Below are 25,628 nucleotides of genomic sequence, written 5' to 3'. Positions count from 1 at the left end.
GTTTGGCCCTTAATGTGACACAGAAAAGAACAAAAAAATGATTTAGCCACAGCATTTTTTACCACAAGCGTAGGGATCACAATGGGGCGGAGCGGGGCGGGGGCGGGGGCGGGGGCGGGGCTTGTTGAAGTAATTATTTTTAAAATTAATGCGGGGCGGGGTGAGTTGCGAGTTTAAGGTACCAAATAAGAACCCGAAGAAAATTAAATCTCTGTAATTAGTAAAAATCAAGTATATGAACTTTTAATATTAAACTTTGACTTTAATTTTAATTTTTTTAATAAAAATAAATAAATTAAACTAGATATGTCCAGTGAATTGTTAGTAGTTGAAATGTTAATTAGAAATAGTTAATTAGCTATTAAGAAATAATTGTTGAAATGTTAACTAGAAATAGTTAATTAGAAACAGTTAATTAGTTGTTGAGATGTTAATTGACGAAAGATGAAAAAAAATTATGAATTTTATTTTTCATATTAAACTCAATTAAAAAAGAAAAATATTTAAAAAATTATGTGGGAAGGGTTAATGCGGGGCGGGGTAGGGCAGCGTGGGTTGAAAATGAAAAAAATTGTCATGCGGGGTGAAACGGTTTAAAAAATTTACGGGTTAAGCTCAACCCGTCCCGCCCCATTGTCATCCCTACATAAGCTTTGGGAAAGAAAAACATTTTCACAGGGATCGCAAGCTGGCGAGGTGGGTGCGGGTTTTGTCTTTTTCAACCCGCCCCACAATTTCCAAGAAAGTTGCATTCAAAATTAAAATTATAATGTTTGGTCCCTGCTAAATTTTCCCTTTTTTAGTATCAGGCCATGAGAATGAATAAAATCAAGACAAAGAAAAGAGGTAAATCTTCTTTATCTTTTTTGCTATTCTTGGCTCTTGGAATTCTCCTTTCACATACTTACAGGGGATGAAATGAAGGGATGAGGAAGAGAAAAGACAAATCGCTTCGGAAATCCACCTGTTCTTGGGAGAAAATAATGCACCATGAAATCATATACAACATAACGCGAAGGGTTAAAGATACAACAACAAACAAGGAACTTTTTTCTTGTACAAGTACAAAAACAAAAAAAGGCAGTCAGAGTCTAGGGAATACTAGTAGCACACCAGCCTCTAGATGAGACGAGTGTATGGTTCTCATGACAACAAAAGTTCATCCAGTAGCAAATATTTACAGGGCTCAATATCTTGCACAGCCAGAATCAGTAATGGTTCTTCACAATGAGAAATAGCCATTACAAGAATAATCTGGTTGCATGTAATGAACAGAGGTGACCTTCAGATGATTAAAAGGAAGCATCAATATATACACACTCTCATCTGAGATCGAGCAGTACAATCATAATACCCATCACTCTGCTCACCTTCTAATCAAAATCCATGTATGCTCCAGCATCAAAAAACGCATATGCCCACGCTGCTGCATTTGCAAAAACTGTGAAGCTACATTCTATCAATAGGCTCGGTATGGCCCTGCACCGCCAAACGCTCTGACACATCAGCTAATGATTTGAGGTTACAGCGGATGAGGGCCTCCACAAAGAAGCATGTTTCGTCCTTAGTATTCCCATCTGGTATGTCTACTACAAATGACTCGATTACAATTGTTCCAGGTCTCCCATCAATGACCTCGGGATGAACAGTGATAATCGATGAGTAGTTCTGCCATGTTTTCAAAAGAAAAAGAGAAATCACTTGCTAACAAGTCCAACATATGAATATTAAAACTTATGTTTTCCAACAAAAAATCTGCACTCCAGTAAATGATGCAAGAACATACTAACATAATTTTACTACATAGTGTGGAAGAAAACCTGGCTCACGTTATGAATGTGGAAGCGCAATATTTTCATCATCAGCTATATGTATTTGGTAAAGAAACAGAAAAAGATAAGAAAGAAAAGGAGTTTATAGAGAGCTTAATAAATTGAGTTTAGATAATGCAAGGTAGGTTCCTTGGACTTATAATGAGCCTCTTGCATAGGGAAGTTATATATCGATTCTTACAATTCATACTCTTAGCAAGTCCTTTTACTTTTGCATCATTTGATTAATCATACAATTTGTGTTCAATTATTATTAAAATAATGAAACTAATAAATAATATTTACAGTAGTGATTTTGTTTTCTCAAGCATTAGTGGAAAATCTTTAACTATATCACTTCAATTAGAAATCATCAGAAATTTCAATGAAAGATCTGCAAGCATGTGAATAGTTGGGTTTGAAGTCTCAACATTGATAAGTTTACGTGCTTAATATGTAAATATATAAAAAAAGCTATGATTGGTTATTTTGGTACTTTAAGTGCATCGTGCGGACACTATACTAGTACTTTAATAAGAGAAGGGATAGAGAGGAGTTGCACAATCTTGTTTTGGCAAAATGGTCCTAGCATCCTATGCCACATTTTCACTGAATTTCTGTCAATTCTTCGATACGAAACAACAGAAACCACTCTTCTCATGGAGGAAAAGCTATCCTTGCATTCACTTCTTAGTTCTCCATTTCCTAACCAAAAAACATCCATGGAACAGTTCGATATGCTAACCATCTGAGCAATCAGTCCAACAAATACAACTGCTACTACCTTAATCCAAAACCAGTTGTTGATGGCTTTAAGAATTTTCAACATTCATTCCACTCCATCTGGAACTTCTTTTTTTCTGGAAATAAAATAGCTTGAAATAACTCCATCTAGATCCGCTTCATTCCAACACTCAATAATGTGTATTTTAAGAAAAAGTAGAGGTCTATAAAAGATTCTCTACATTTTCTAGTGGTCTACAAATGAAATTACAACAACAACAACATACCCAGTGGAATCCCATTAAGTGGGGTCAGGGGAGGGTAGATTGTACGCAGACTTTACCACTCTCGAGGTAGAGAGGCTGTTTCCGAAAGGCCCTCGGCTCAAGTGCCTCAAACCCAAATAACAGAATAGTGCACAATAAATTCAGCATAGCAATTAATAGTAAAGTCTACAATGAAGAAACAATTCACAGCAAAAAAGAGTGATAATATAGACACGATACACAACACAATATGCTGATCCTCCACTAATTCCCTCCCCCTACTAACTTTCTACCCTAATACGTGTCCTCCACTCCTATCTAAGGTCAAGTCCTCTGTAATATGGAGTTGTGCCAAATCCTATCTAATCACTTCTCCCCAATACTTCTTCGACCTACCTCTACCCCTCTGATTCCCCCCTACAACCATCCTCTCGCACCTCCTTCGCACATGTCCAAACCATCTCACCCTTGCTTCCCTCATCTTGTCCGCCACAGGGGTCACTCATACCTTCTCCCGAATAACCTCATTCCTAATCCCGTCGCTCCTAGTATGACCACACCAGACCTAACGATTCAGGACAAACACCAGACCTAAAGAGTGTACATGCACATGAGACCATGGAAAGAAAATGAGTATATACAAATCTCAATAAATTGTTTTTTTCACATGGTGAGGTAAATTTCATTATAAATTGTACCAAGAAGGCACTGGGAAGTAGAAAGGGAAAAAGATTCCAGCATTACATTTTCACCCCCATAAGGAACAAGAAATCAAAAAGTATGATCTTCATCGTCAATCCAACTACTATTATACCAGAAGCTCAATAAATTGAGTTAAGATGATGCGAGGTAGATTATTTCGACTTAGTATTAGCCTCTCCCAGAGGAAGGTACCTCTCCCAGAGGAAGGTTATCTAACCATTCTTACAAATTCATGTGCTTAGCAGGTGATTTTGCTTTTCATCATTCCAGTTAACAAATATTAGCATTACACACTCATCGGATCAGAAGTTGTTAAATCTTGTACAGGTAAAAGGATCCCTACATCCAATGCTATACCCTCATGGCAGGTATGCATCGATGAATCTTCCAGAAACAAACCATAAAAACGTCTCTTGCAATGAGGAAAACATGACCAGGCATTCACTTCTCCATTTCCTAACCAAAGAACAGTAAATGAAGAGCAGAATATTTGATGAATGGAACAGTTCAACATGCACACCGCCTGAGCCATTAAAGTTCCACAACGCAAACCATGTGGGATCAAAATTGAAAAATACTACAACTTCCTCTATTCCAGTTTATTTCCTCTTTAGTTTGTGTAAAAAGATAGACATCCCATTTTTGACGCTATTGACATGACTTATTTGGAGCCCACTTGATATAAAAGCTTACTTTTTTATTAAGCAGAAGATGAAGGAAAATGTGGAACTCTTACTCCCATTTAATTATTGCTATCAAGGTCAACTTTAGTACTTTAATATAGTCAAAATTTTTCATACTGATACAGTCAAACACCATCATGTAAAATGGGATACGAGGTGTACCATTTATTAGCCACTTTTCTAAGACTAATTATTGCTCAAAAAAGTAATAAGACTAGTATGAAACGCATTATGCAAGAAGCTTCCATGTGATATTCAAACACAACAAACTAACTATTAACTGAGTAACCCAATTCTGAGGCAATAAACGAAGATGGTCCAAATATTTTTCCAGAAAATTAAATTATTAAGGTCGTACATGACAAGCAGACAAGGTGCGAGTAAAACTCAAGTTACTTCCATCTAAACCTCAGCAGACATTCTTTAGGCTCAAGCTTGAATTTCTTTGAATGGACACTTCATGATCACTATAAAACATTTCATGTAACTTCTTCTAAACTTCATTAGTTGTGCTTTCCCATCCCCTGCTTTAAAATCAATCTCTCTCGTTCACACACACACATACCGCGAAGGCATTTGAATAAGCAATGGTGGCATTAATGAATGCTGAACACTGCAAGTTTCAAGTTTAAATGCTGTCTGCACTCATTTATAAAATAGTATAAACTTGTGAATCTCATCCCACAACGGATGCTTAACTTAAAAGGAATCTTTGATATTTATCAGCTCTTTCAGAATAGAATGTTGAAATTAACCGGGAAATCTTAGTTTGGTTGGCTACCTAAACTTTCACATTGTTGGTGAGGATTCGATTCCCTATCTTGTAATCCCCTCCCTCATTTCCTCTACAATAAAAAAAGTGTTGAAATTAACCTCGCTTGATCTATATATGGTGATAGATAATGTTTTGGCTTTGAAAACAACCTCTCTACCTCCATGTGGTAGGGGTATGGTTTGCGTACACTTTACCCTCCCCAGGCTGCGCATATGGGATTAAGTTGGGTATGTTGTAGTTGTTAGTGTTCGAGTTGAAGAAGCCGATCAGGAAAAATAAAATTAGAGGTGAGAAGGACAAAGAGGATAACATGTTCAAACAGGGCCAAGTTAAGGCTCAAGTTCCAAAGACTTCTCATTCCAGCATAGTTGAATGGTGGTAACATCATCTCTAGTTGGAGTGATTGGAGTGACTGAGTGAAAATAGCAAAGATTCAAGTACATATAAATTCAACTTCACTTATTAAGTACCATAAGATAGAAACAACACCTGATCTTACAACTTAGCCCACATATATAATCCATCCAATGCATACCACATATTTTCTATGAGAAAATAAAAGATGCATACCCTGAGCCGGTGATCTCCACCAACAATCTTTACGCCAAAGATGTGCTCCTCATCATCTAGAAGCTCTAACCTCTCCTTGCTGGTGGTAGCTGGAAGACCTGACCTAACATTCACTTCTCTCACACTCCCAATTTCAAGATCGTCCCCTTGCACAACGCACCTGCTGACAAATGGTTTGTACCTTTGTGGTTGATCAAACCTTCTCACCAATGACCATACCTATGAAATATACCAAACCAGTAAGAGCTCTGTAAGAACATATATTGTAATGTGGCCTTTGTTTGTCAAAGATTTGGAAGCCACTAATGTTGAAATTTGGCAATCATATTTGTTAAAGATTTGGTATACTTGATAAGGTTCACATTTGGCAATCATAAATGTCAAAGATTTGGTAGCCACAATATTTGATATATTCACACTAAGATGTTGAATTTTTGTATCTTCAAATGATATCATCCATAACATCAAGCAACCCATTTTTTCCCTATAAATAGGGAAGTTGGCCATTAGTTGAAACACACTTTGAAGCATATGAAAACATTTCATTGCTTTCTTTCTTTGTATTTTCATTAAGAGTTATTTTGTAAGAGAGTTAGTGTTGGGAAACACTTGTGTGAACCCTTTCTTTGGAGTGATCTTGTGAGGTTATTCTCTTGGGGTATTTGGGATTAATAATCTAATTTTGTACTCTTGTTGATATAGTAAAATCCTCTTCTCCGTCTGTGGACTAGGTCACACCGACAGAACCACGTAAAATTTGTGTCTTCTTTATTTGCTTTTACTTTCGTTATTATCAACTTACTATTGTCTTTGCTATTATCATTATAACATTATTTGGCTAAATTCCGCATTACCCGAGTTCTCGATCCTAACAGATTGGTATCAGAGCCAAAATCATACATTCGTGTCTTGCTTATCGTAGTTGCCATGTATGATTTGGAATTAGAACAACTTGATGTTAAGACAACTTTCTTACATGGCGAAATTGAGGAACAAATATACATGCATCAACCTGAAGGATTTAAAATTGAAGGAAAAGAAGATCATGTTTGTTTGTTGAAGAAATCCTTGTATGGACTAAAGCAGTCTCCAAGACAATGGTATAAAAGGTTTGATTCCTTTATGTTGGGTCATGGTTATTCGAGGAGCATGTATGATAGTTGTGTTTACTTCCGGAAGTTAAATAATAGTTCATTTGTTTACTTATTATTATATGTTGATGATATGCTCATTGCTGCTAAGGATTTGACAGAAATTCACATTTTGAAAAGTCAGTTGAAAAGTGAATTTGAAATGAAAGATTTGGGAGCAGCTAAGAAAATTCTTGGCATGGAGATCAAAAGAGATCAAGGAGCCAACAGGCTATTCCTGACCCAAAGAAGTAGTTGGAGAAGGTCTTGGAGAGGTTTGGCATCAAAGATGCTAAACCAGTTAGTACTCCTCTTGCGGCTCATTTTAAGTTATCAGCTACTCAATCACTGCAGACAGAGGAAAAAGAAAGGTATATGGAACAAGTACCATATTCTAGTGCAGTTGGCAGTATTCTATATACAATGGTGTGTACACGTCCAGACATTTCACAAGCAGCAAGTGTGGTAAGCCGGTATATGGCTTTCCCTGGTAAAGCTCACTGGCAGGTTGTGAAATGGATCCTCAGATACTTGTGAGGCACTTCAAATGCATGTTTGGAGTTTGGGAGAAATGCTAACACCTTGGTTGGTTTTGTAGACTCTGATTATGCAGGTGATCTTGACAAAAGAAGACCACTAACAGGTTATGTTTTTTGTATTGGTGGTTGTGCTATCAACTGGAAAGCTACATTAAAACATGTAGTAGCTTTATCTACTACTGAAGCAGAATATATGGCAGCGTCTGAGGCGATCAAAGAAGCCTTATGGTTGAAGGGTCTATTTGCTGAACTCAGCTTACACCAAGGTGGTATTATTTTTTTTTGTAATAATCAAAATGCCATTCACTTGACTAAAGATCAAATGCATCATGAGAAGACGAAGCATATTGATAATTTGATATCAAGTATCACTTCATCCGAAAAACCATTGCTGAAGGAAAGGTCTCTGTTCAAAAGATTAACACTAGAGACAACCCTGCTGACATGTTCACGAAACCTCTTCCACTCAGTAAGTTCAAGCTCTGCTTGAACTTGATTGGCGTTTATCAAGAAAAATTAGCCCATATGGGCTTTTTCGGAGAGGATGGAGCAAATTTACTATATTCGCCAAACTCAGGCCAAGGTGGAGATTTGTAATGTGGCCTTTGTTTGTCAAAGATTTGGAAGCCACAAATGTTAGAAATTTGACAATCATATTTGTCAAAGATTTGGTATACTTGATAAGGTTCACATTTGGCAACCATATTTGTCAAAGATTTGATATAGTTAATAAGATTCACATTTGACAACCATAAATGTCAAAGATTTGATAGCCACAATATTTGATATATTCACAATAACATATTGAAGTTTTAAATCTTCAAATGATATTATCCATGACATCAAGCAATTCATTTTTCCCCTATAAATAGGAAAGTTGGCCATTAGTTGAAACACACCTTGAAGCATGTGAAAACATTTCATTGCTTTCTTTCTTTGTATTTTCATTAAGAGTTATTTTGTAAGAGAGTTAGTGTTGGGAACACTTGTGTGAACCCTTTCTTTGGAGTGATCTTGTGAGGTTATTTTCTTGAGGTATTTGAGATTAATTAGAGTATTTACTTTAATTTTGTACTCTTGTTGATATAGTAAAATCCTCTTCTCCGCCTGTGGATTAGATCACACTGACCAAACCACGTAAAATTTATGTCTTCTTTATTTTCTTTTAGTTTCGTTATTATCGACTTACTATTGTCTTTGCTATTATCATTATAACATTATTTGGCTAAATTTTGCATTACTCGAGTTCTTGATCCTAACATATATGTTACAGTCAGCCCCACATCCAATAATTGATTACACATGAAATCAAGTACATAATACAATTTGGTTTACCAAAGCCAATTCTATCTCCAACGTCAAACCATGTGAACATTCTAGGTGATGGAACAATTAACAATGTCTTACATATTTTTTTCCCACCAGCACAGATACCGCCTAACACTATCCATCAAGGCTTAAACATATGGGAAGAATCACCCAGTATTTTTGTCCTTTGGTGAAACAATTAACACTGTCTTACACAGAAAAATACGTTTTCTTCTTTACCTCAAATTTCGAAGGCTCAGCAGCAAAATCATAAATTACACAATTCGACCAATTTATTCTAAAGAATGATAAAATCCCAAATCTTGTTTTTTCTTTTCCTACAATGTAACCAATCCGAGATGAAAAATCCGAGAAAGCCTTTGTAACAAGATGATCGCATATAGATCTGAGAAAATATGAAAAGTAAAAGGCCAAGTATAAAATGGATTAAGCTTACAAGATTAACAGGAGCTCTGATGCGTTTAACAAGTGAAGAACTACACTGATTGTCCTTAAGCACATGCCTATGGTGTCTCCTAATGTACTCATCTTCCATATTGTTCATCATCTCCAAACCAAAAAAGGAGAAAAAGAATTCAATGGTGGGGTTTTCAGAATAGGCAAGTGTGAATCAGAAGAGTCCAAAAGACATCGCCTATTGGAACTTCCGATGGCTGAATGGTCCAAAATTGGTCCATTTTTTATGAAAAAAAATACAGAGCAAGTGGACATTTGGGGGTCCCTTTACTCCCACTCATGCCGTCATGGATGTAGAATTTTCATTAATTGATTCAAAATAAAAATATAAAGTGAAGAGGGGTTGGATCCACGAGTGAACCTATATGGATGCACAGGTTTATTCGAATCTTTTTCAAGAAAAATTATACAATATATATAGGATGGAGTTTTCTATATTTTTATATATATATATTAATTTTAAATCATCTAATTTAAAGAGGAGAGATAGTTTAGTAGTACTAGACTCCAAAATTTGGATCGCGAACACTATTCCCAATTTGTAGGTTTGATTTTTGCTGGTGCACAGATTGACTAATTTTTTAAAATTAAATTCTTTGCTGGTGTACAACCACTACTTTAGAAAAATATTAGAATAACTTAAAAAAGATTCCCTTTGATGTTTGTATTTATACTCTAGTTCACACATTTATATTTTTATTTTTCAAATTTTCTGAGTGAAAATTCTAAATCCGCTACTGATTAGATCCAAGTTTCGCCCCTACTCCACACAATCCACGTGTTACCGGAACATGGTTGAATTGTTGCCCATTTTATAAAATATTAATAATAACGATAAAAATAATAACAATTTAAGTAAAATCTCATAAAGTAGAGGGTTCCAAGAGAATAAAGTGTACACAAAATTTATCACTATTTCTCTAGATAGAGTGGCTCATACAAATCAAAGTAATAATTTAATATTAAAAAATAAATAATACATAATAATAAGAATAAAAAAACAAATTATGTCTTAATTTTGCTAATAGATAAAAGTAATTATTTATTTTTTAATATGATAGGACAAGTAAAAATTTACGGTTTGTTTTGTAAACTAAAATGGAAATATGGTTTTGACAAGAGAATTGGCGAATGAAAGGGTTGATGAAAAGGATAAAGCATATTATTGGATAATGCTTGCTTGCTTTCATTTCACTCATTTCCCTTTCTTCTATTCGTTTTAATTTAATCCAACCGAATATTCGGATCCACATGTCTAGATTTTCTGCTTTGACACTGGAAAAATATGTATTGTTTGGCCTTAAATAGTGTTTGAAATTTTTTTTAAAAAAAATCTGAGAACTAGTATTTGATCATATAATTTATCATTACTTGACAAATATATTTGGTAAATATTTCAAGTTCTAGAAAAAACAAAACTTGGGCCAAGTTGTAATATTTGGAAATTTTTAAGAATTTAAAAATTACCTCAAACTTTTATATTTTATAAAAACACCATCATTTATTAATTTCAACTAATATTTATCTACCAACTTACTCCATTACCGGGACCAACCAACACCATCTTTTTGTGTTTGTCATGTTTTTCAAGAAAATTTTAGTTTTTATAAAATCTGATTAAGATCACAGCGTCACGAGATTGAACACTCTGTCACCCATGACTGAGCCACTTTTATCTGAGAGGTGCCAATTTATACCCTAATGCTGGAAAATTTCACTTTGTAGATAGGATCAAGATTTTTTTTTTGTATATATACATACTATGTGTCGAATTTCCTTGGCTTTTTTCGTATGTTTACTTTTTTATATCTTGAATTCTTTTATTGAAAACTCTAACTATATCCACTAGATATTAGAAGGATCACAATCTATTCAGTTATGATGGAGGATCAAATGTGTTGTCATATATTTCTAATGTTTTTATCTTAGTTGTGAATATGTTATTTTCGTGAATACAAGAATATTTGAGTTAATTGTTAGAGAAAAAGAGTATGATGTCTATGATTATGTAGTATGTACGAGTGTTATAGTGGAAGTTGTGTCTAGTGAGCAAGGTCTACCTGTGACCGGCCCAACGGGCCAATGCCATTCATAAAGGTTGTTAGGTGGTCTGTATCCAAGTCGTCTTTCAGGTAGCTAGTCATGTCAAGTGAGCATGGTTGGCCCGTGATCCCAATCGGACACAATACGAGTGGTCTAGTGCCTTTTCGGCCTTTTTGGTTTGTTTTGTATATGTGATTTGATCTGTCTGATAGAGCTTTTGGCTGGATAAGATGACGGGGAAGAAATGTGTCATGGTCACAACAACGCAAAAATTTGGTATTATATGGGGTGGTACACCAAAGTATTGGGAATGATTGTCTCACCTAAACCCCAGATTTTATATTTTTGCAGTTCCTTTTCATGTACTTTAAATTTTGAAAGAATTACTTTAATAAATATAATTACTAAGAAAGTGTAATTTTTTGTAACATCCTGAAAGTTCACACCATAGATCAGGCCATATGAACCAGATAATGAGAAGTTGAGGAGTAGAACAATGCTGAAAATGGGCATTTACGGATGCCATCTACGGCTCGTAAAATGAACCATGGGTCATAGACAACATTCATGAACCAATTTCAGAAACCTTACTTTTGGTCTGATGTTGAAAAGAATTTGGATTAAAAAGATAAAACTAATACTAAATTTTAGATGATATTCAAAGTGAATCGGTTGAAAAAAGGCAATTCCCGGGGATTCAATGTTACACCCCGTACTTTTGTACCTTGGAACGTGTTCTTAAGCTCCCTAAGCTTCTTAAGTTTCTTAAGCTTCCTAGGCTTTTTAAGTTTCTTGAAAGGTTCTTAGGCTCTTAGAAGTCACCATGTGAGCCGGATAATTTATAACGCTATCAAGTAACTCTAAGGAAAGGAGAATGTGATACCCCATAATAGAGAAGATTAATAATAAGGTTATAAGAATCCAGAAGAAGTTGGAGGCCAAATAACGAGTCGTAGGACTCGACTTACTTACGTAAGCTACCAACTTGAAAGTCTTACATACGCAAGCTACTTGAGTGCATACCAAGCTTACGTAGCAAGGATTACATAGGTTCGTAAATTAAGACAAGATTACGAACACATGAGGAGGAAAAAAGAGTGACACATGGTAACATGAGGGAGTGCCATGTGGTGGCAGCTGGGAGTGCCACGTGGCAGCAGCTGAAGCAAGGGGTGGGACCCACATGCCACATGGCAGCCCCTAAGTGAAGGAGGTGGTACTTTGGCCCTACGAGGGCTTGACACATGTCACCACTTGGGGCTTGACACATGTCACCCCCTAAGGTGGAATATATGTATATGTTTTATGACTTTTATTCCATCCTTATCCCATAAGTCATCTTCGTCCAAAAGAAATTCTAGAAAGAAGAAGAGAAAAGAAACTTGAAGCTAGAGAGAGAGAGAGAGCCATGGTTTTGAAGGAGAAAAAGGTAAGCTCTCTGATTTCATTCCGTGAATTAATTATCTAGGGTATACCACGAAGGTATGAAGGTGTTAGTAATGTAAATTTATGGTGTGTTTCAGCACGAAAATGACATCAAACAGCCATAAAATTTCAGCCGCGCTAGAGGAGCTTTCGAGGCGAGTTTTGGCGAGTTTCGGGCAAGGTAAGTCTTTTCCTTTCGAATTAGAGTTTATGATGTTGTTATGCAGTATATTACATGTCTTTAATGAGGTTGGAAGTGAAAAAATTATATAAGGATGCTTGACGTTAGAAACAAACTAAATTGAAGTTATTATAATCGAATCGAAGTCGAGTAGTGTGTTGTGATTGTGGTGCTGTGGTTGCATCTGGTGGGATGGAGTGTTGCAGAGATGGAAAGTGGTCTAAAATGGGTGTGGGTACTGCTGGTTGCAGGCACACGACCCTCCGTTTCGTATGGTTAAAGGTTTTATGAAATAAAGGCTAAAAACTCTATTTTGGTATCGTAGTGTTGAGCTAGTTGTTTGGAGTTGTATTGAGTAATGTTGAGGTGATTTGATTGTATATATAGATGCTGGTTGTTGTTGGTAATATGGCTGCTAAGATTAGTAGTTGAATAGGGCAAGTTATAGGGGAGATGTTGCCCGATTTTTGATAACTTTGGAACTAGTAATAAACTAGTCGAGAGAAATGGATAAGGAAATGATTCCTATGGATACTTGGTTGTGGAGTTGGAAATTGGAAAGTGAAAGGTTATTAACCTTAGTATTGCTTTCATGTTATATAGGTTCAAAAGACGATGAGGCGAACGTGGTTAATAGTAATCCGTAAGAGGTATGTAAGGCTACTAACAACATGAATTGAATTCACCATGTGCCGTACATCTTCTTTGAGATTGAATGTTCATAGGAATTGGATTTTCTTAATAGATTTATGTCCTAATGAGTTTATACATCTATTAACTTGATTTTGTTATGTTGATATTGATAAGTTGAGAAATTGATAAATACTTCATGTTTGATATGAGTTGATTGATATGAGTTGTTATATATATATTTTGTTATGTCTAAGAGTTGATTGATATGAGTTGTTAAACATATTTTTGTTATAAACTTAAATATTTGAGTATCCTAAATTATTGAGTTAAAGTCTTGGTGAGTCATGATTTAGCCCCAAAAGATTGGCTAAATGAATAGAGAAATGATAGGATAGAATTAAATATTGTTATAAATACATATCTAAACTACTCTTGGAAAAATATGATTGGGGTTGATTGAATAATATGATTGGTCAAGAGGCTTGATTTGGGATAAAATTGATGAATTGACAAGGGTCCAAATGAGATTAGTCGATATGATTAGATTGAATTAATTGGATAAAGTTTTATGAGCATTGAGTCTTGGGAGGAGTATCGAGCACCGAATTGGGTAAGAGTAAGTAATAACTCGAATTCAATAACTACGTCGCCAAACGTAGGAAGGGATTGGACCGTTAAAGTCGAATGTTTTCCAAATTACTGTCCTAATATAATAGGACTTGATTGGTTATGGATCCATGATTTATTGATTCGTTCTTACCCTGGCAAGGTATGAACTGATGTGGCAACAACGTCGGCTTGTTGTGCTATCACTGGCTCATAAGTGATGGTTGTCGGATAAGAGAAACTCCCATATAGGTCTTGATAGAACTCTGAGTCGGATTGGAATGGATTGGGTTGAATTGTATGGGATTGGTCTTGTATAAATCATATATTCTTGTTTAGATTCAGGACATCTTGATTGAGTTGTTTCTTCTTCTGAGTTGAGGTTCCAAATTGATTTGATTCTACCTTGATGTCTGTTTCATTCGGCCATTTTACATACTCGTACATTCCACTTACGGACGCCATTTGGCCTGCATCATGAAATGATGCAAAGACAAGTACTAGAGATCATTAACATGCGCACCGTTGAAGATCTATTCACTTCCAGCTAGTTGGTGAGTCCTCCTTATTTCCGGAGGATACCGTAGTTATCTTTTCAGCTTTGAGTTAATTTTCCTTTATTTTGATTTGTGGTAGCCATGAACCTGTCATTGGCAACTCTTATATTGTTGATAGAGGCGTCATAGACTAGAGTGTGGATGATGTTGAATTATTTCGTTGTGACTAGTTTTATTTTTACTAGTTGTTGAATGGAGACGTGGTTGGCCTTTGACCTTATTATGAGTAGTATACTTATGATTTGAGTCTTCCGCTGATAGAATGTGACTGAATGAAAGTGTGATTGGACCAAGTAGTTTGCTTGAAGGCCAGAAATGGTTTTCGAGTGCCGGTCACGTCTAGAGTACCCTCCCGGGGCGTGACATTCGACTAGTCGTTGAATCGAATGTTATTTGGGAAAAGTTTTTGTTGGATGATTACGAAGATATTATCTCGAGATATGTCTCTCCGTGTGTTTGCTCTTCTAAAAAGGAGCTAAACTGCTATGCATTCCATTCCATTCTAACCTTTTCTTTAACTTTGTATTAGCTGATATTTAGTTGAATATGCCAAAAATACAGTTGGTCAGCTATGCTTTATGGTATGGAATGGGGCCTAAAACACAATCACACACAGAGGAATGAAGTCAGAATTTAAAGCTTATGAGTTTGGGATTTTAGTATTTTTGAGTTACTGAGGTAAGAAATTAATAATTTATTCGTATTAGATGAATTTCTTAAGACAAATATAATGTTTGAACCAAAACTACTGCTTCCTTGTTCTAGATTAGCCCCTAACCGCTGGTGTGATATACTGATAAAGTTCATGTACCTTTTCACCAGACATCTCGGGTTTTAATAAGAGTTGGAATCTTCTGAGTTGAAATCTAGGAATCAAGTTGTGTTCGATAGGAAGCACTAAAACTCACCATAATGTACTTCAAGCTGCCCATATCTAAATTAATATGATAACTATTTAAATTAAAAATGCAAAATTAAATAGTTTATATCAGGTGTCAACTTTTATTTTTGAATGGACTAAAAGCAACGATCGTCTATATATTAAAATGAGATGAAAATGCTCCATGAAACGTCCACGAAAAAGAATCGATGGACGGATGGAAATAGAATTGGGATTTTTTTCAAATACATGAGACAATGGAGATGTTGAAGCGCGATTGATGGAGATTATGAAGCTTCATGGAAAAAGTGGCCTTATTGTTCAAGCAATGGAATTTAGGCCATAATGAAGAAAGATTGTACAATGATCCTATCCTAGGTTATGTTATTTTCTTGATATAAACAATGATATTCTATACTTTACTTCAAGATTGTAGAAATATTTCAACAAATTTTACCTTGCTTTGTACCGTGAATAGACTAACTCGAATATTTTGTATTTTTTTTACTCAATTTCAGAAAAAATAAAAGAATAAAGTGTTTACATTATTATACAAATAAACCTAGAAAAGTAAAACAAATGAGATGGTAGTCATGTCCTTGTTGATTTTAGATGCACCGACCTATGTACATGTGAAACCATGGAGAGTAAATGTGTTAAATGAAAACAAGGTATACATAGACTTAAATTGCGTGGAAGCAAAGGAAGTTGTTTCAAAAAATCTAAATGCTATTGGAATGGATGTTGAAATAGCTACAGAAAAAATCGAGCACATAGTAAAAGTAAAAGAAATGAGAAGGTCTGGTCATGTTTTACATTGACATCCAAATACTTACCGAGTTTGGTAAAATCTTATTCACATATGATGTTTACACCAAATCGACTAATTTATCATGATTAAATCATAAATTAATTAAGTATTTATGGTATGAAATCATAGTGAATGGAGATGTTATAAGGACACATGATCGACCTAAAATTACAAGAAAGTCATCTTGAAAGACTGAAAGTAAGGCACAATGGAAGAAAAAAAATCTATATAATCGATACAAGTTAATTGAAACTTAAGATCACAATTCATTTATGTCAATACGCTTACTAAGGTCCAACGCTTTGTAGGAGACTTTTAGTCCTTTATACGTCAAAATAAAAAATGTTCTCATAGTCTTATTTTTATTTTATATAATATTAGACGCAATATACTTAACTGGTGTTTAAATAAGTTTGAATTTTTTATTTGTTTAATCTACGAATAATAAAAATTGCATCTAGTCAAATTTACAATAAAACAAACATAATTATATGTTTATCTGTACTTATGACTATAACTGACAATATAGATTTCTAAAATCTCTTCCCTTTTGATTATTTAAATCTTATATAAAACTTGGAACAAAAATAACTTGATTCTATTTCTCAGTTATAAACTTTTATAAAAACTTTGACATGACTTTTTCGAAGCCCATTGCTCCAATGAATTATTTTGAAAGGCTGCCAGAAGGCTGCATATTTGAAATAATTTCAAAAACAACTCCAGCAGATGCAGTAAGATCAACAATTTTATCAAAAGGATTCAAAGATGTTGTAGAATCAGATAAAATTTGGGAAAGATTTTTGCCTTCTGATTATCAAGAAATAATTAATAGATCCGAGTTTCCTCCCATCTGCAACACCAAAAAGGAGTTATTTTTTAGTCTTTGTGATTATCCCATTCTCCTTGATGGAGGAAAAATGGTAAAATTCCATTTTGATTTGGTTATTTTTTTTATGATTTTTTATTTTGTAACAGTGATACCTGAGTTAGCTTATGTGTACATACCTTAAATATTTATTAGATATCCGCTACCTCTCACTATAGGTGAATTCAGGATTTATAAATTTAATTTTTAAAAGATTCTTAACATTGAACCCATTATATTTTTAATAGCAACCCCCTCTTGTCGATATCGAAGTACTAGATTCATATGAAACCGATATTAATACTATACATCTAAAAAAATAAGAACTCTACATCTATTTTTGCCTCTCATCAACACAGATACCAAATAATGGTGGAGTTAAATATTCCTATAAGACAATTAAAAAGCATAATAGGTATCACACCTAGGACTTGAATTTGTAATCAACCCTCTACTACTAAAGTAAAATTTTGGATTTAACCATCTTATATAATTAAAAAAGTCATTTTGCCCTATATGCGTTAGTGTAATTTGACGTCCTTTAGCTCCACTCGTTACCAGGCAACTCTTCAATTCAAATATGTGAAAAAAAATCACTTAGTATTTTTATCTTTATTGAAATTTACAATTTATAATTTAATCTCTTATCAGTCTTAATCCAGTTCATTGATCACTGGCTATATCTTTCTTGATTTTTTTGTACTTTTTAATACTTTTTGTAGTTAAATGCCTTTAAAAAGATCGAACAAATCCTATTTTATTGTGTTTCACTCTCCAAAATTTAGATTATTTGTAAAATTGAATAATGTGCATTTGGGTGGTTGTTAGCTATTATGTTGCTATTTTAAATATATTATTTTATTTTGATTAATCTGATTGTAAATAAAATACAATATATTTTGAACACTTTTTACAAAAAAATTTCCTCAGAGTTTTTTTCTCGATAAACATAGTGGGAAGAAGTGTTTTATGATATCACCAAGAGAGCTTATAGTTTCGGGAAATGATCACACAGACTATTGGCTCTGGACGGAACACCCTAATTCCAGGTTTCTCTCTTTTAATTTTCTTAATTTGATGTACAATTTCATTGCTCTTTCTTGTAAATGTTTTATACAATGCACTCATTCTTTCTCCTTTTTTTTCCCCATTTATTTCAAAGATTGTCTATTTATTTGCTTGGTAGGTTATTATAAAGATTGTCTCTTCATTTGTATTGATCAGGAGGATTCATTTTTAATTAGAATTTATGTTATGTACACTGAGAGTATAAAAAATAACCTGCATTATCAAATTAAGTTAACCTATCATAATATGTAATTTTTCATGTCAAGTCTAACATGGTAAACCGTAAAATAAATTAAGAACCTACTTTAACAAGTTAAATTACAATAGAATTATTATAGATTGAACAAGAGAGCCCAACCGCAAAGACTAGTCTATTAAGTGGGAGAGCCCAACCGAAAAGACTAGTTAGGTAGGAGAGCCCATTGAAGCCTATCAACCCCTAAGTATTTCTCTATCTAATTAATGAGAGATAATTGGAACATAATTATTGTCCTAGCTTGGTAATGCGCTCTTGGAAAAATGACGAGGCTACCGAAAATGGGATGAAGAGAGAAGATTACGGCTAGGGGGAGACCAAAGAATCAACATAAAAGAATCCAACGATCCAACGAGCCAACAAGCAGGAAAGTCAAGGTTTCAACAATTGACAAAGGGACAAGTTCTACGGTTATCGAAAGAAAGGACACTACACTAAAGATTGTTATTACAAGAAAGTTGAAGGTAACATAGTCACTTCTTCTAGAAACAAGAAAGACGATGGACAAGAAGCTTGGGATTAAGAAACCTCTTATACAATTGAAGAAAGGAAGCAATCAACAAAAGATATCGCCACCTCTCACTCTGACAAAGAAAAGGAGCTTGCATGTGCAATTGTAAGTGAGAAATTGATCGATGATGCAAATAATTGGCTTGTTGATTCGGGATGCTCCAACCACATGACCAGTGATGAGAAAAACTTATCAACATGAGCAAATATAAAGGCGGTCAAGTAGTGATGACGACAAACAGTTGTAGAATGTCAATAACTCATATTGTCAAGACAGGTGTTTATGTCTCATCATAGCTCAAGAAAAGTACAACTTCAAAATGTCTAGTGTTTTGAAAATGTAGAGAAGAACTTATTATTTGTGTTACAACCAACAACCTCAGGCAACTATATTGAATTTGTACCGAATGATGTAAAATTATTGCAAAACTTGAAAGTTACAAGTTTTCCAATCATGGAGGGAAGGATATTAGAGTCAATCTATGTCATGGTAGCCAAGCAACTTACATGAAGAAGACTCGGAGTAATGAAACAACTGATTTATGGAATCCATGTCCTGGGCACCTGAGCTACAAAAAATCAAAAATCATGATGCAATAGTTAATTAAAAGGTCTTTCCCAGCTTTAGAATAGAGGAGACACTATATATGTTGGATGCCAATATGAAAGCACATCAACTTTCCTATAGAGAATCAAAGTTCAAGACAATAAGTCACTGGAGTTGGTGCACTTAGACATGTTTGAACTAATAAAGCAGCCTTCTATCAGTGGTTACTGATACATGGTAATATTCATTGATGATTTCTCAAAGTAGGTGTAGATTTAATTTTTAAAGGAGAAATCTAAAGTAGGAGAAATCTAAAGTATTTGAAAAGTTTAAAGAATTATAACCTGTTGTGAGAATGATATTGGAAGGAGAATAAAATATCTTTGTATGGACAATGGGGGGGAGAACACGTCAACGACTTCATAGTACATGTTTATGTTGTACTTATGCAACAACAAAATGGAGGAGCTGAAAGAAATAAAATATAAAACCTGACAAATATATGCAGAAGTATGTTGCATGATATGCATGTAGCAACAAGATTTTGGGAAAAAAGCATGAAAATTGTTGTCCACATCACGAATAGGATGCCATGGGCGAGATTAGGATCTATCTCATCACTCGAGAACTCAAGAAGATGATACCTAATTTAAGTCACTTGCGACAACAAGTCAAAATTGCACCACAACCGCAACAAAGGAGGTCTACATGACTGAAACACCCAAACACCAAGTATATAGATGCAACTTTACCGGAGGTTGTCCAGATCAAGGAGACTACTACCTTGAAGATCATTCAAAGAGTAGTGAGTGGAGAATTTCAAAGGATGAAGAGGTTCATAAAGTGCCTAGACATCTAGATGATTGCAAAGTCTCTATTGATAGCCAAGAAATAATAGATAGGGCATAGAACACTATGTATAACGGAAAATCTCATCCCATACGATGAAGACATAATACCGTTAGATAACTACTCTCTAGTAGAATTATCACAATTGACTACGTAAAGTTAAAAGATAATTTGTCTGATCCACTTATGAAAGACCTAACTAGAAAGGTAGTAGAAAGATCATCAAGGGAAATTGGATTAAGGCCTAGGTCAAGTCATTATGAATGTAATTCTACCTAGTAATCTGGAGATCCCAGGAGCTAGGTTCAATGATATTAAACAAAATTATGAATGATGATTCATCATTGTCAAATAAATCAACCCATTCTCACGATGAAGATAAGGTTGAGATACAAGGATAAATCTTTGAGGTTTTAATCTTTTTAGTTGTTTCTAAGTTTGGTAGGATATGACCAAATAGTTTATTTATAGGATTAAATGTTTCAAAATCATCTATATGAGTGTGAAGTATAAGCCACTTCAAAAAATATAATAGTAAAAGTCGATTTTGTACGCACTCATGAAACCAACCAGTGTTCATATGGCTGAAATTAAAAAACAAAGCAGGAGAACCATAGATGGTTAAAAGTTAGTTGTGTGACTTATATTGTTAGTTGTACAATAAAGTTTGACCGTTCAAAAATATTGCATCTACTTATTGACCAAGTGCATCTGGTATAAATTCATTACAGAAAGTTTAAAGGGAACCTACTTATCAATATGCAATTAGTCTCCGCTTGTAAATCACACATATATCCGTATTTTCTTTATCTTACAGACATTCCTTGTTCATGTGGGGGATTTTCGGATACCAGTGTTGAAAGTGAATGGAAAATGAAGAGAAAGTGAAAATGTTACTTCACTTTTTGAAAGAAGTATTCTCTCACATTGGTGGGAGGAAGTAAATTTCAAGTGCTTCAATATAGAAGCACATCTTCATATTTGTAATGAGTTGAGAAGAATACAAGCCTCATGTTGTCGTTACCCACTTAGCTCAACTTCGTCTTTGACTTTGACAAATGATAGATTGAGAGCTTATCTTTTTGGACAAAGATTCATTAAAAATTAATTGCTTCATCCAAAATACCGACCCCTGAAAATTTCCCTCATGTGTGACCGCATAGGGTGAAGTACGGACCGCACATGCAATGCATACTGAAGAGACACATCTTTTCACTACAATATTTTGGATGTACTATAGAAGTGTGAATTGTACTTGGGCATGTACGGACCACACAACCTAAAGAGTGAAGTTTTGTTTTTGAAGTGCTACTCACGTCAGTCACGTATGGACCCCACACACCCTGCGCTTCTGAACAAATGAACTTTTCTGAACATTTGCTTTTTTCTGAATCTGTTCTTGGTGGCTATAAATATTTGATTCTTCCTCAGTTATTAAGTACGAAATTTCCAAGTTTTCTACTATTCTTTTCTGAAAAAATCAAGTGTGATTTGTAGTGGTTGAATGAGTTTGAAGTTCAATGAAATTTGAGATACCACTATTCTGTTGAAGTAAATCATTCTACACTAAGAGGATATATTTCGTAATCTCAAGTGCTTGAAGGGAATTCTTGTTTTAAGAACACATTGTGAATTTAGTGGACTTAATTTTTCTTTCCATCTCATTTTATTATTACTTTTAGTAGTGTTGATTGTTCATATTTTGTTGAATACATTTTAGCACAAAAAACAATCTCGAGGATCACTCAAAATGGATACAACGAAAAAATTATGTTGGTACTGAGGGGGAGTGTTAAAAAATCATCACAAAATTAATTAATATCTAAGATATTTCAAAGAAGAATCTATAATATTCAAGACTTGTAGAGAATTGAAGGAAGAACTCCAGAATGAGAGTTCTAGAGTGCAAATCTGAAAACATTCTAGAAAGTGCAATTCTATAAATAATTAAGTGGAAGGTGTAGTTCTAGAATATTACATTCACTAGATCCTTTCATCACCACCTATAAATAAAGGTGGTTAGAATTGTACTCATATAAATAGTGTGTGTTGAAGAAAGAAGTGTGAAACATGTGTACTCAAGAAAAAAGAGAGTGCTAAAGAAAAATTGATTGTAAAGATTTGTAAGACCAAAGTTGGTTCGTACTTAGCAATAAATAATATTCAAGTTGTGAGTAACTAATTGTTCCTAGAAATTTCCATAGGGCACTTCTTTTTGATCCAGACCGCCACTCTTATCGGTTGGTCATAGCTATCAACCCTCCTTAGTCCAAGCCACCACTCTTGGCTCTTTACCAAGCTATTGAGTTGCAACCTCAAGAGTTAATCAACGTGATCAAATACCAAGTATTGTAGACGGAATAAGATGGCCCAACCCTAGAAACTAGTATATTAGGGGGTAGAGCTCACTCAAGCCTATAAACCCTTTAATATTTTTCTTATTAATCAATAAGGGTCAATTAGCACACAACAAAAAAGGTTAAAGATTCCTCTGCAATTAAGAAAAATTTGGTTTGCACCCTTGAGAGGAGTCACCTTTTATAGGAAGCTCTTAACCCTCCCCGTCCTCCCTCCTCCGCCGCCAATATTGATCTTTATTTTATGCACTCAGACGGTGCATAGGTTCACTTCAATACTAATTTGATCGTAAAAAGAAAAATCTGCTATTACAAGTTAAATTGCACATATAATACTAAAGATAACTCAAGCTTTTAAAAGTAATTTTTCTTTCATTCAACCATCTGGTGCCCTAATTCAAATTCGCATCTGGTATCTACTAAGAAGATAAAACGCTACGTCATTAATTTTTTTATACAAAATTTCTTTTAAAATGTTTCTTGCAATATTTTTGTAGATTCTCAGAAGCGGCATATCTTGGCTTTGTACGTTCATTGGATTTTCGGGGAAGTATAGAAACAAAAATGGTGTCACCCAAGACAGATTATGTTGCCTATTTGGTGTTCAAATTGGTAGATACGTCCAATGGACTTGAATCTGCTAATTTAACCATTATGTCTGTTAGTTATAAAGCTGAAACTGCGACTGAAGAACAAGGCAACATTGTGCAGCTAATTTCAAAATTTCCCAAACTAAGAGGAGATGGATGGATGGAAATAGAATTGGGAAATCTTAATAGCAAGGAAGGCAGTGATGGTCTTTTTATAGAGAGATTGATTGAGATTAAACGTCCAGATCACGAATTAAGTGGGTTCAACATTGAAGGAATTGAGTTTCGTCCTAAAATAATTGACTAAGTTGTTAGAGGTGGATCTGAGATTTTAAGTTTAACGGATATGAACTATAATTATCTTTTGTTTTCTTGGTTTGGAATACATTATTTATACTTATTAAAACTAAGTTTCTTGATCTAAACTCAGAATTTGAACCATAATTGTTGGGTTTTTCCAATGTCGTAACTCTAATATTACATTGACGTGTGCTCAAGTTGACTTTGACATTATGGTCATTAAAAAAACTCTAAGACTTCATTAGTGATTTATGATGCTCTTGTTTCCAAATTTAGCATTATATTATGTTTTTTATTATTATATGTATTTGATGGGTCCTACTAAACATGCAACTCTATTATGGCTTCACCCTACCCCCCCTCCCCCCTCCCCACCTAAAGTTGTGATGATGAAGTCGAAGAGTGCATTCAAGATGGCTCAAACATTATAAAAAAGCTCTAGACTTTATAAGAGATTTATCTTTCTCTTATTTCCAAAGTTAGCACTAAGAGGTGAGCACATCCCAACAATATTAGTATTATGAGGATTCATACCGTGAACCCTTGTTTATTCGAGCTTAAAAATGGATAGCGAAGGGTTCTGAAAAAGTATGAACTGAATGTATGTATAATGTTTAGCGCGCACAAATTTTATACTTGCTAGATAAACCCATTATGACCAAAAAAATATTTCTCGTAAATATCGGCGTTTATATCAAATCAATTAGCATAGCTATTTCTTGCGGCACAATGTTCGAACTTACAACTGGAACATCTAAATAATAAAACCACTAATAAACTTTAGTAAATCATGACATATTTTTCAGGGAAACAACATCAAGTACATACATGTAAACTTAACAAGCTAATTTATGATGCAAACTTAGGAAATAAAAGCAACACAAATCACTTGTAAAGTCTAGGGTTTTTCTCTACTGACCGTAATGTTTGAGCCAAATTGAACGCACTTCAACTACATTATCCTAACTTCCAAGTGCAGAGCCATAATAGAGTTACAAGTTTGATAGACAGATACACGCAAACTAAACAAGTTAATAGTATATTAAATCATCAGTGCTAACTTAGGAAATAAGAGCAACATAAATCACTAATAAAAGTGTAGAGTTTTTTTCAATGATCATAACATCCAAACCAATTTGAATACAATTCAACTACATTATCACAACTTCTTAGGACGAAGTCATAATAGAGATATGGGTTCGACAGAACCCAACAAGTACATATAAACTAAACAAGTAAATATGATGCTAAATTTGGAAATAAGAGCAACATAAATTACTTATAAAGTCTAGAGTTTCTTTTTAATGACCTTAAAGATGAGCCAACTTGAGCACACTTCAAAGCCATAATAGAGTTACGGCTTTGCCAGAACCCAACAACTTTGGCTCAAATTTCGCATTTTATATTAAGAAATTCAATTAATAAGTACAAATAATTTATCTCAAGCCTAGAAAGTAAAACTAGTTAAAGTTCAAAATCCGTGAAACTTAAAATCTCAAATCTGCCTCCGACAACTTGTATTCACTTATTTTAGGACGAGACGCAATAATACCAATTAATTTGTAATTAGGACATTTAATCTCAATCAATCTCTCTACAATTGGACCATCACTATGTTCCTTGTTAAAATTTCCCAATTCTATTTCGATCCGTCCATCTCCTCTTAGTTTGGGAAATGTTACAAGTTGAACAATGTTGGCTTGTTCTAAAGTCGCAGTTTCACTCTTTTAATTAACAAACATAATAGTTAAATTAGCAGATTCAGGTCCATGGGATGTATCTACCAATTTGAACACCAAATAAGCAACATAATTTGTCTTTGGTGACACTATTTTTGTTTCTATTCTTCCACGACTATCCAACCAACGTACAAAGACAAGATATGCCGCTTCTGATGATTTAAGAGATTCCTATTTAAGGTAATCCCTTCAATGGTGCGATCCAACTTTTCTTCACTGCAAGGAATCTTACCATCTTTATAGTGTGCAAATTGACCCTTATTGATTAAAAAGGAAAAATACTAAGGGGTTTATAGACTTGAGTGGGCTCTCCCCCCAAATATACTAGCTTTTAGGGTTTAGCTGTCTTATTCAATCTATAATAATTGATACTAGAGTAGTTTGAATAATGCTTGAGGCCACAATTCGAAGTAATAGCTTGGTA

General features: G+C 34.4%; 2 protein-coding genes across 2 annotated transcripts; one reads left to right on the top strand and one right to left on the bottom strand.

The window, feature by feature from the left end:
• Positions 1-967: 967 nt before the first annotated feature.
• On the bottom strand, positions 968-9,293 carry LOC129874093 (abscisic acid receptor PYL5-like). The gene is made up of 3 exons (XM_055949352.1): positions 8,965-9,293; positions 5,531-5,749; positions 968-1,668 (listed from the first exon to the last, which is right to left on the bottom strand). Exons 1-3 carry the CDS (start codon positions 9,073-9,075, stop codon positions 1,450-1,452), a joined length of 549 nt encoding a protein of 182 aa, XP_055805327.1. The 5' UTR covers positions 9,076-9,293; the 3' UTR covers positions 968-1,449.
• A 9,519-nt stretch (positions 9,294-18,812) lies between these two features.
• On the top strand, positions 18,813-23,472 carry LOC129894526 (F-box protein PP2-B5-like). Its single transcript, XM_055970236.1, has 2 exons — positions 18,813-18,928; positions 23,073-23,472. Exons 1-2 carry the CDS (start codon positions 18,813-18,815, stop codon positions 23,470-23,472), a joined length of 516 nt encoding a protein of 171 aa, XP_055826211.1.
• The last annotated feature ends 2,156 nt before the right edge of the window (positions 23,473-25,628 follow it).

This window comes from Solanum dulcamara, chromosome 1, assembly GCF_947179165.1.
Source record: "Solanum dulcamara chromosome 1, daSolDulc1.2, whole genome shotgun sequence".
Taxonomy (NCBI): Eukaryota; Viridiplantae; Streptophyta; class Magnoliopsida; order Solanales; family Solanaceae; genus Solanum; species Solanum dulcamara.
This window is presented reverse-complemented; position numbering and strand designations above follow the sequence as displayed.